This window comes from Aethalodelphis obliquidens, unplaced genomic scaffold (assembly GCF_003676395.1).
Source record: "Aethalodelphis obliquidens isolate GAN/ISIS:26980383/991018 unplaced genomic scaffold, ASM367639v1 scaffold94, whole genome shotgun sequence".
In the NCBI taxonomy this organism is placed as follows: Eukaryota; Metazoa; Chordata; class Mammalia; order Artiodactyla; family Delphinidae; genus Aethalodelphis; species Aethalodelphis obliquidens.
This window is the reverse complement of record NW_020838038.1, coordinates 2,476,309-2,488,769: the sequence shown is the minus strand read 5'-3', so window position 1 is coordinate 2,488,769 and position 12,461 is coordinate 2,476,309. Positions and strand designations below refer to the sequence as shown.

The window sequence follows — 12,461 nt, the reverse complement described above, 5'->3', positions numbered from 1 at the left end:
TTTAAAAACCTCTCTATGATGTCGTAGTGTGCTGTCCTTACTAAGTTGAGCATAAATAATTAAATCAATCTTCGGGGAGTGGAGTCAGTTCTGGTTTTTGTTTCTTAAACGAGGCACTCTAAAACTGCACGATAAACAAAAGGAAACAGGCTCAATCTGCACACATATTAAGATGAATCTTGAAAACTGCTTTTTTACCAAATTCTTTACATGGGCTTGCTTTCCTGTAATTTTCCTAACTCTAAAGGTTTGCACGTGGCAAAATAAATTCTGGGTTCCCTTAGGTTGCATTTATTCTGACACCTCTGAAGCAAGTCCATCCCCTGGGACTTGAACCGTGACAAACCCGGTGAGAGTTGGCGACCCAGAGCGGGCCAGCCTCGTGTCGCCGCATACCTCAGCTTTCACAAACACACCACAGCGCGGCTTACCTTGACTCCCAGGGCTTCTCCAGAAATGACAGCAACGGTCACGGCCTCCTTACTGGGTTTAGGGATTTCGCTGCTTTTCAGTTCCTGGTACCGAGGCTCCACCATCTTCTGTGGGCTCCTCAAGTTAACCCACAGCTGTAGGCCGTGGACTGGCTCCTCCGAGCAAGGCATCTCGGCGTGCACGATGCCCCGGCCCGCGGTCATCCACTGCAAACACCAGACCGACAAGAAGGAAGTGCGACCCGGCCTCTAATGAGTCCACAGGTGGGATGATTACCACCTGGTAACTAAGTCAGGCACCTTACAAGTCTGCTTTCCGAGGAATAACAAAACGACAGACGACTGCTGCGGCCCTTTCCAGTTTTCCAAACATGTCCCATGCTTCCGCGTGTGCGATCAAATCATCAGCTCTGGAATTCACACAAATGGAAGAACCCCCTCTTTGACATCCCTGAGTCTTAGACTGCGCCCCTAGATGGGGAGTTGCGGGCAGAGAGTAAACTGAGAAGTGCTCTCCGGAGACGCATCTTAACAAGTGAAGAAAGCAGGACTGGGCAGGGGGAGAAGCCAATCACCAATGCAGTTATTGTACAACGGAGGCCTTAGCCGAGCCAACAGGGAGCTCTGGAGTCAGATGAAACTTCAGAATTGTCCCAAATTGAGGCTTTCCTATCCCCACATCAGCAAACCCTTGACTGTGGGCCACCCTGCAGTAGCGAGCACAACCTTGGGAGAGGCGGTTCCCGGGACAGAGGGCAGCGCCCAGAGTGGGATGCAGCTGAGAGCCATCAACAGCCGGTATTCGCAGCAGCTGGAGGACACGAGGTGGGCCTACTGGTACCCATGGAGGCCCACGGGACCCACCACACCATAGGCAGCTGACTTCAACACGGGGAACGGAGCCCTCACCACTTGGAGGAAGTTACTGCCTCCGCTCTTCTGCAGACTTTTCAAGCGTTCATTTATTTCTTTACTAAGAGCACATGAGGGGCCAGCCCCAGATGCCAACCTCGGGACCTGAGGATAAAGGGATAGAACACAATAGGTAGGTTTCTTGCCCGTCTCAGCTTGGGTTCTCCCACAGAAGATGCTGAGACAAGGGCTCGAGTGCAGGGAGTATATCTGGCAAGTGGTACAGAAAGCACAAGTAGGGAAGAGCAGGAAGGTGAGCCAGGCAAGGGAGAAAGTCACAAAGGGGGGTTAACGAGCAGGTTACACCTGTGGGCACCTGGGGCTCAATTCCACTGGGAACCATGCCGAGGCACGTTAGAATTGATGCATGGAGGGCGAAGAATCCACTTCCGGGGTCACAAGCAGTCGAAGCTACGCTTTACACTCTGCTCCGGGGACAGGTTACTGTTGACTTTTGGGCATGACTCTTTGCCCTTTTGCTTTTCTGTCTCTCAACCTCCTGTTCACTGAAACACCACGATTCAAATATTTGCAGATGTCATCCCCCAAAATATGTAAATGATCCCAGAAACTACCTGTATAGAGTCCACACTTATAAGAACTGGCAAAGATGAACCAAGCACTTCCTGGGGATTTTAATGGTAACACGTCTCAGACAGGACTAGGATGGTGGCCGGGTTTGGGTCATGCTCTTTAAGTCACAACACCTACCCCTGCAGATGGACTGGAAGATAAATAGAAAATTGTCTCAAAGGCAGCAGAGAGATCTAGAAAGATGAGGCCGGAAACTGGCGCCGTGAATGTGGCAGCAACTGGGACATCATGAGTGACCGTGACCTGAACAGCTTCAGGAAAGGTTTGGGGGGGCAGTGCTGAGAGGCCAACCCTGATTTCAGTGACTGGAGGATGGGACGGAAGAGAAGGAAGCCGAGACAGTGACTTGTGAGTACTTTTTTCAGAAACATCAGGAAAAGCCCTACGTGGGAGCTAAGAACTGATTGTGAGGGCCCAGGGAAGCATGAGAGAGGAATACAAGGGACCTGTGCAGGTTTTCAGGCGGAATGCAAGAAGCCATAGAAAGGGACAAGTCCAAGGTGTAACAGACAGAGCAGGGGACGCGGGAAGCTACCAGAAGTGGGTGGGACGGAGCAGCCTCACCCAAAGACTATGAAACCATCAGCCATTCCTCATCTCGGCCATACCTGCAGGTCTCCTGGGTTCAACTGACCAGTGTGTCCACAGAAGTCTTCATGGGCCATGCTGCCCCCTTCCAGGAGGTAAGATACCTTTGGGGAAAAAAAAAAAAAAAAAAAAAAACAGAAGAAAAAGTAGGTGTTGGAGGGCTGTGAAGAGTTGTTCACTTTTTCCACTGAAAATGTGTTGACCAAAGTGTCAGGAGCAACTAAGATGGTTGAGCGAGCTGAGAGGATGAACCTCAGTGACAGGGCCACGCTAGCCTGAGCAACATCTTTGAGAGAATTTCTGTGGGAGCCCCCTCCTCCGGGCAGATGCAGCCCTGAGCAAGCAGAGCTCCCAGCTGGGTGAGAGGGACCGCCACTCATACCCTCAGCCCGCCGGGACGAGGCCCTGCCACGGTGGGTCCCAGAGCCCAGGGTGAAAGAGAGGCAGCTCCTGTTGAAACAGCAGGAGCCTTGTTACCAAGGCCACGTTCACCCAGGTGTGTGGGACGACACATCTCAGGCCTCCACACCTTCCTTCACAGGCTGATAGGAGAAATCCAAAGGACGTATGTCTTTCCAACACCAGGCACACACACTCCTGAGGTGCTCAATAAATGCTGGCGAGATGTATCAGATGAATTCATAGAAATTAAAGTCAACTTTTCCAGAGGCAAGACCGTACTAAATCTAAAAGCACTGTCCGTCCGTGTTGACATTCTGTGTTGTCCGTCACAGTAGCCACTAGCCACAAGTGGCTACGTTTAAAATAATTAAACAAAATAAAAAATTCAGCTGCACTAGTCACATTTCGCAGGTTCAACGGCCCCATGTGCCTAGTGGCCACCGCAGTGGACAGCGCAGATTGTAACGCATTTCCATCTTTAAAGAAAGTTCTATTTGACGACACTGATCTTGGTAAATAAATCTGCGTAGCAGCAGCCATCTATGGGAGGCATTCTGTGCAGGGGGCAAAACCCTCCTGGGAGCGTCTGCAATCACAGTACCTCTTGGCAGAACGAAATTTCACCGATTCTAAACAGCACTAGAAAATCGAGCCCTTCTTATTTCATGATTTCACTAAACGGAAAAGTCAAGCAGCTCTACAATTCTCATTTTAAAAACGACTGTGATTATCCTAACTAACAAAAACGAAAAAGACACCCAACTACTTAGCGTTTTAAACTACCCCAGGGACATGGTAACATTTGAAATGTAAGACTTAACACCGAAAGCTTAAGACGCCGTTCGTACGTTGGTGCTGGGGTCCTCTCTGTACCCCTCTATTTAGATTCGACTTTCCATTTTGCTCATTTTGTACACACTTATGAAATTCATCTGTAATGCCAACAAGAAATACCAATCAGCCACAACAGCTCTGAAAGGTGTCTGCAAAACCATGTTTACTGGCGAACCACGCGTGGCTCCCCGCCTCAGGCTTACGGGTGACAACTCCGATCGTTTGCATCATTGGATGAAGTTTTCACATTCTAGCTATCCAAATGCTTTCTTTAAAGCTTAATGTGTTTATCTGTTTTAACCTTGGAAACTGTACTTCAAAACTCTCTTTAACCATTATTAAACGAGCAAACCAGAAAATGCAGTCTGCAATTAAAATCCCAACATCTCTTGTAATTATGTAAGCCAGATCTAATTTTTGCTCAAAGACTCATTCCACCAAATATAGCAACTTAAGTCACTACTTAAAAAGAGTAAATAATACTTTTTAAGGAACAAATCGCAAATCTCTAAAACCACAAAAAAGAAAGAGTAGAAATATTATATTTCAACAGGAAAGAAAAACAAAAAAATATACACCCAAGAGGTAATAAGAGAAGAGAAAATATCTATGAAGGTTTCAGCATATATATCAGATACTACTGTTTTACACAAATAAGATTATTTCCTCCTCCATACAAGAACGCATTATATATGTCTAGGCCAGATTGTTTTTGCAGTCTGTTTTTGCTGTATCCTAAGGCATAAAAAGTAGATCTAACTTTTTTTAATATGAAAATTCAAAAAGTTGTTTCATAACCTATAAGTGGCAATGGGTTTCTGATCATTCTCCTATACATTTGTGTATTTAGGAACTAGCCAAAAGATTATCAATTCATAGATGTAAAACTTACAACAGAATACTTTTTAAATAATAAAGATTTATGAATTCATTGAACAAATAGTCATTGAGGTCTTCCAATGGAAACGACACAGAAAATATCAGTAATTGTTTTCATGAAGCTCATATTCTCATGCAGAAGAGAGTAACTGGGAATAAAATACGGAGTAAGGGTCCTGCTGGGTAAGTACACGGTCGTGTCAGGAGCACAGGAAGGATTTAGCTCACACTTGGGCGCCAGATAAAGCTTCTCGGAGGAAGTGAGTCCTAAGGAGGGAAAGGAGTAAGCCAGACAAAAAAAGATGGCAGTGAAGGTGGGCCAGGAGTGTGTTTCAGGCACGTGTGAAGACCAAGAAGTGAGGGAGATCATGACTCACGCAAGGAGCACGAATGGCAAGACATAAGCCTAGAGACAAGAAGGGGCCACAAAATAAAACCAAGATTGCACTAACACTAGATTCAGCCATGACCTTGGTGTCCTATATCAGTGTGACCCCTGCTCCATCAGCAGGGCAGGACCTTCCACACAGTGTTAGGGAAAACCTCCGCTGCCCTTGGTGATATCTCCCTCCCCATGGAGGGTACTCCATTAACACTCCTCAACTCTTGCTGTATCTCACCCACCCCTCCATAGTGGGAAGGAAACAGCTTGATCTGATTGGTGGACTTGAAAGAAGCAGCTGCGCTCGCATAGCTGAACCCCGCTTCTCCTCTTCCTCTTTGGAAATCAGCCTGCCACAGGTCAGGGTCCTCTTCCGCTCTTTGCCTCTGTGAGAAGGGCCAGCCCCCATGGCAGTGGCCTGCAGGGCTCCAGCACAGCCAGTGAGGTCTGAATGGAGTCTGCCTCAGTTTCAGGTGCTGTATTCAGAAGCCCAGCTGCCTGCAGATATAAGCCACATTCGACAGTATCAGCTTTATTGGAAATAAAGGTCTATTTTTGTCTGCTATCTTTCTTACTCTTTCATCTCAACTGGTTCGGAATTCAGGCTAGGAAAGCAGGCCATCGTTTATTCTGCCTCTTCATATTCCCACCTCAGGGCAACTTAAGACCTGGTACTGTCATGCTCTTGAAATCTTATACTACAGCCTTATAAAAAACCCACCTCTTCTGGAGCAAATTTTATTTTATTTTTATTTTATTTTATTTTTATTTTATTTTATTGAGTGCTGGATCTTGAAACCAAGTATTTGTAGAGCACTTACTCCAGCGCAAGTCGAGCTGGCTGACACGAGGACTCTTCGTGTGTCATCCTACAGAACAATGTCACCGAGGTATACTGTGTACAGAATGGCCTTGGTAGCAACCTTTATCCCAGCAAGTGACAGGCAGATGGCTACAGACACTGGAGGGTCTAGACTGTGGTTAACTTTATGTATCAACTTGGCTGGGCTAAGGGATGCCCAGATAGCTGGTAAAACATTTCTGGGTGTGTCTGTGAAGGTGTTTCTGGATGAGATTAGTATTTGCATCAGCAGACTGAGGAAAGAGGATCCAGCATCGCCAGTGTGGGTGGGGCACGATCCAATCTGTTGAGGGCTCGAATAGAACACAAAGGTGGAGGAAGGATGAGCCGTTGCTCTGTCTTCTTCAGCTGGGAGGACAATCTTCTCCTGCCCTCAGACATCAAAGCTCCCGATTCTCAGCCTTCCGATTCTGGGCCTTGGTCTGGATTATACCGCCACCTTTCCTGGTTCACCAGCTGGTAGACAGTAGACTGTGACATTTCCCCACCTTCCTTAATCACACGAGCCAATTCCTATAATAAATCTCCTCTTACATAATCTCTATATATCCAATTGGTTCTGTTTCTCTGGAAAACCCTGACTAGATTTTAAGTCTAAAACCCCCTCCTGGAAACTTGCTATCGTAATGGCAACAGTGCAACATTGGCACGGGAACAAAGGAGAGCCATTTGTAGGGGAAATTAACATATAATGACAGCAATTTCACATCAGTGGGGCAAGGATGCCTTTTCCAATAAACGGTATTGGAACAAGTGACTGACCAAATGAGATATGACTAAAAGAATGTTCACAACCTAAAAGTTGAGAGCTATATTGTATTCGGCGGGCATACTAAGGACCTCAAGCCCGAGAGGCAGCATCTCAAGTAAACCTGAGAAACTGCTCCGAGGAGGCCAGGGGGAGGCAGGATATATAGGGGTTTTGCAGCAAAGGGCAGGTAGTCTGTAGGTCGAAAGATTACTGTTAATTAAAGAAAACCAGATATCTCACGTTAAGGAATTTAGGGCTTTTCTACGTATGGGAAGATGCAGGAGTCTGGGCTCACTGAAACCATTCCTTTGATATGCACCTCAGCTATCTGGGGCCAGGATCCTGTGCTTTCACATCCTGAGTCTCCTCAGGGCTCACTGTGGGGAGTGGCTGCAGTCTGATGGCTGCTAGATGGCAGGTATTCTTTCATCCCTGAGTTCCCTCAGGGCTCTCCAGCTCACCAAGGCGGTGGCTGCAATCCCTGAGGATTGTGACATCCTTTGTTTACAGATATGGCAGGAAGTATTTTATTTCTCAGAGAAAAGAGAGTAAGCCCCCACTACATGCAGAAACGTGTTCCAAATGGATTAAGGATTTTAAAAATACACTTAGAAGATTTAAATGTAAGGAGACAACAAAAATCCAAAATGTCTGCACAAATCTCTCTCAGCAATGTTTATTATGATGGCAAAAAGACAGGAACAATCTGGACGATGGGTTAATAGGGTACACTTAGCTAAATAATGGTACAGCCATACAAGAGGATATTATTATGCACCTGTTAAAAAGTGATACAGATCTCTATTCACTGATACAGAAAAATGAAATATTATTTAATCAAAAAAGCAGGCTACAGAGCTGCAATTGTATTTAAAGGGTCAAAGGCAACGATGCATTTAAATGGGTTCATTCAAATAAAACTGTAGCCCGTCATGCTGTCTACGCGTGTAAGTGCCTGGGTGGACACATGTCAAAATGTGAACAAAGGTCATCTCCAAAGGGTGGAAATGCAAGTACGTTTTATCATCTGCTTTCTCTTCTGCTGGTCTACGTTTTCTGCAATGAGTAGTTTACTTTTTTACAATGGAAACTTTTTTTATTTGGGGAAAATAAAAAGATGTTGCCACTAATCAGTGAATGAAAGTAAGTGATATGCTTCATTGTGCACAAATGCTGGCGAATATTGGTTCCCTGTGTGCGTAAACTGGGGCTGGAAGGAAGGCAATAAGACATAAGGCAAAACACTAAGAATCAGAATAACTCCCTATTACCTGTGAGGACCACATAGGTACCTCTGCCTTTAATATGCTGCTAGATGGGAAATATCTGGAATTCTTATAGAGGGCACTCATGCCAAAATAAGAATTAAGCACTTAGGACTCCATACAGAGCTTAAGAATTTCAGAGGACAAATAAAAAGCTTCCAAACTTCATACAACCAGCCAAACTACACTGAGCAGTGTCTAGAATTGCTTTCCTTTTCCTGTTATTCATGTACTTTTAATTAAAATAACTGCATAATAAAGGCAAATTTCTTTCTGTTTGGGCTGAAGCTCCCCTTTGGCTTCTCAAAGGAGTCTCTTTCAAATCATGTTCTTTCCCTCCCCCAAGATCTTTCAATTATCCAAGCCTAGGGACTTTCAAGTTGTTAATCATCTAAAACTATGTCAGGCAACTTGCAAAAGTAAATTGTCGGGAACATGAGTCACTTAAAGATGAAAATTTACATGGATATCAAAAGAGGGTTTTTTTTTTTTTTTTTTTGCAAATTTTATTTTAGGGAGCAGTTCCAACACTGTTTCTAAAAGACTGACGAGACCATTACTGCTGCCTTTTTCCCCTACCTTTGCCGTGTGGATGTGCTCTTTTCTCTGGCAGTACACAAGTAAACAGCATCTCCCCTATCCTAAATAAAATCTGAATTAGAGAAGTCTGGCCAACGACGCCTTACTGAGTCTGTAATGCCAACCTTTTACTACTTAAAGCAAAAAACACGCTTTTCGCCTTTGGGGAAAGAAAAATCAGAAACCCAGGAAATGTTATTTACTATCTTTTATTTATTTATTTATTTTTGCTAAGTGCTGTAAATGTTACACTGAGACCTTAAGGATAAATTAAGGGCTGCAGAGGATTAAAAAACAAACAAACCTCAGGCAGTACTTTGAGAACTGACATGATCCAGATAATTTTTTAGGCCATTACATAATCGCAAACACCTGGAGAATTGCCGTGGGTGGTTGAGGGGATTGGGAGTGTTATGTTTAAACTGGAGACTTGCATGTGTCTAATTAAGTAAGAAATCTGTAATTTGAAACAGGTGTTTTCTTAAAGGACTTGCCGTGCTTCCTGGTCCTGCTGCATCCTTTCCTGGTCCTAAACTTTCCACGGGTCTTTACGAAATATTTGTGCTTCCTTGTCAGTTCTTATTTGTTTCTGTGTTTGTTTGTATTTGGAAAGAGAAAGACACAAACCCACAACAGTAATGAAAGTAAAGCATTACCTGCAATATGAAGTTTAGAGAAGGTGTACCTCAAGGAGCTATAAATGAATCCTGAAGAACTACAGCACTGAACAGAGTTTGTTGTTTCTGGTTGGTATTTAGGAAGAAGAGTGTCATGACCTCATTCCCTGTTACAGATGCAAAACACACTCTTCAAAAGAAAAAGGTTATATTATAGATTAAACTCTGTTTTCTTTTAATTTCCATTTGCCCTAAAATGGTGCCCTTTTCTCTATTGGTAGCTGAGTAGGAAAAAGAGAAAAACAAAACAAAAACACGGGTTGAGGTCATGGCTGATGAGAGAGGCCGGCAGGGAACATCTTGCGTAATCGAAGCGGCTAACTGGTCTTCAAGGACAGAAACAGCATGTTTGAATCCATACAATCCAGGACCCGACTTATTTTACAAAAATGTCTTAATTTCTTGAGCAATCACTGAGAAACCTAGAAATTCACACCCCGCCCCCAAGTTGGCTCATCCAATCACGACCCCACAAAAACACCTTCACAAGTGCCAGAAGGTCGTTTGCACAAAAGAGGAAAAGAGAAGCAACATGGTTTAGGTATTCAGCCAAGGGGCAAACCCAAACCTTTTAACGCTCTGCCACAACCCCCGGAGACGCCCCCTGCTGGTGAAGCCCTGCCTCGGGAGCCACTCGGGCACTGGAGCCTGGGTGGGAACCTGGGCTTTGCCACTTACTTGCCAGGTGTGAGATGTGGGGTGAAGGCCTTAACTTCTCGGAGGCTCAGTTTCTTCACTTACAACAGGGACCTAGGCAATGAGCTCACCGAGCATGGTGAGGGATAACCCAGGTGATGTGTGCAAAGCACATAACAAGTGTTCAGTAAGTTCTAGAATCAGCACGTTTGCCACATTCCTCGAGCAGAGATCCTGTTCATGGGTCCTCACTCTGGTCCTCACTGGAGCTTCCTGGAATGATTTCCCCCAATATTCTCATGGTTTGCGTCCTTACTTCGTTCAGGCCTCTGCTCAAATATCACTGCCTAGAGACTTCCCTTGCACTCCAGTGGTTAAGACTTAGCCTTCCAATGCAGGGGGTGTGCATTCGATCCCTGGTCGGGGAGCTAAGATCCCACGTGCCTCACGGCCAAAAAACCAAAACAGAAAACAGAAGCAATACTGTAACAAATTCAACAAAGACTTTAAAAATGATCCACATCAAAAAAAAAAAAAAATGTCACTGCCTAAGAGAGGCCACCCCCAACCAGGTCATCTAACTGGTCAATCTATTCTCAATCCTCCGACTCTGTTTCTTCTTCCTAGCTTTTTCATGAAGGGCACTATATTATATAATTATTTGGTTATTCATTTATTATCTGTCTTCCCTAAGAAAATGCAACCTCCCTGAAGGCTAGAACATATAGCTGACACTGAAGATGGATGGATGGATGGATGGAAGGAAGGAAGGAAGGAAGAAAGGAAGGAAGGAAGGGCAGCATCTTGTATTTGCATAGCATTTCAGCACTTAAAAAGCATATGATCCTGGGAATATATTATCACCTACACGATACTGATGAAAACATTGTGGCTTAGTGTGATTAAGTTTACACCATTAATAGTAGCAGAGAAAGGACTTAACATTTTCTGTCTCTGAGAATAAAACTATTTTCACTCTCCCACAATGTCCCACAGATGCTGGCGCCATCTTGGCAGTAACACAGGTGTTGTGAGCACAGCGCCTGCCTTGGAGGAGACGGCTGATGGGAGCTGCAAGAGGAGCCAGCGCTGCCAACTGCGAGGGCTTCAGGCAACCTGGCACCTCTGGCAAAGAAAGGGTCCTTGCTATTGTATACAAAGCTGAAAACAGGCCTCGGGATTCCCAGGTGAAGTGGAGAAGAGGTTGATGGAGGGCCAGGCAGCCCCGTGATCCCGCGATGAGGTGATCACGGGATCCTTCTTTGGTGTGGACGTTGACAAGTTCTACCCAACAATGTCTAACTACAGAGCAATGAACAAATGACTTGAAAGCAACTCTCCTTTTCTATTTTTCTGTTGCTCCCCTCACAAAAGTCTCCCAAATTTACTAATTTTCCTTTCACCCTGAGTAAAATTTCAGACATGCACATCGAGGTTCTATGATGATCACATTCCCAAATCTACTCAGGCTGAATTGCAAACTTCCTGAGAATCTTCCAGCTGCTTCTAGAACCCCAGATTCAGACATGCCCTTCCTCTTCAAACTCCACTCAGGATTCAACCCTTTGGGGGAATCTCTTCAGACAAACTACCCCTGGCTCCCCATGTCGTCAGAACAGCCTCTTAACTGATACCACCTACATCTTGTAAAACTGTGGTCAAGGCGTTCACGTCCATTGTTTCATTTCCCATGTTATACTGAAGGGGCTTCTAGGAAATGGTGTGCCAGCTTCTACAATTACCCCAATTTCCCACATACAAAAGCACTATGTCGGGCTCCCCTGGTGGCGCAGTGGTTGAGAATCTGCCTGCTAACGCAGGGGACATGGGTTCGAGCCCTGGTCTGGGAGGATCCCGCATGCCACGGAGCAACTAGGCCCGTGCGCCACAACTACTGAGCCTGCACGTCTGGAGTCTGTGCTCTGCAACAAGAGAGGCCGCGATAGTGAGAGGCCCGCGTACCGCGATGAAGAGTGGCCCCTGCTTGCCACAACTAGAGAAAGCCCTCGCACAGAAACGAGGACCCAACACAGCAAAAATTAATTAATTAATTAAAAAAAAAAAAAGCACTATGTCTGTACCCAGTGGAAAAGTGGGTACTTCGAAGCACTGTTGCTTAAGAGTGCCCTCTGCTGCTCCTTATGATGTGTGCTCACTGTTTTTCTAAAATCAGTTCTCGCCAAACCAGGGAGCTGTCTGGCTAAAAGATTCACCAATGACTAAGTATGTGTTCCAGCCCAAGCGCGTTGTCTCTGCTCAAAGAACACGTGTCCATGGGGCTGGCTGCCCTCTATTCATCAAGGGAGGGGATGTGCTGTGGTGTAGAAGTGAGTTTTCCTCTAGTTAAAAGCTGTCAAGGTCAACACCCAAGAAAGAAAGGCCTGAAACGCTCCTCCGCACACATGGTCCTAGGCAGGCTTGGGGCTCACAGGGCTCTTACAGAGACAGAGTTAAGGGAATCATGTCGATTTCCCCTTGTTTTAATATTTTGTTAAAATTTCATTATAATAATATTTAATTTAATTAAGCAGGTGACACCTTTTGGTGGGTGATTTCTTATTATTCCTGATTCAATTCATTGTAAGGATCTAATTTCTGAATGTTTCAGTGAATGTGTTCATTGCACTTGATGTTATTGGGCCACAGTTCTCGGGATTCTGGACTTCAAG

At 45.1% G+C, this 12,461-nt stretch overlaps 1 protein-coding gene across 1 annotated transcript in view; it reads right to left on the bottom strand.

The window, feature by feature from the left end:
* PIR (pirin) overlaps window positions 1–12,461 on the bottom strand; it is a 108,960-nt gene that overhangs the window by 67,959 nt on the left and 28,540 nt on the right. The window contains 2 exon segments of the mRNA XM_027095767.1: window positions 432–638; window positions 2,546–2,629. Of these exon segments, the coding sequence (XP_026951568.1) occupies window positions 432–638; window positions 2,546–2,629 (291 nt within the window).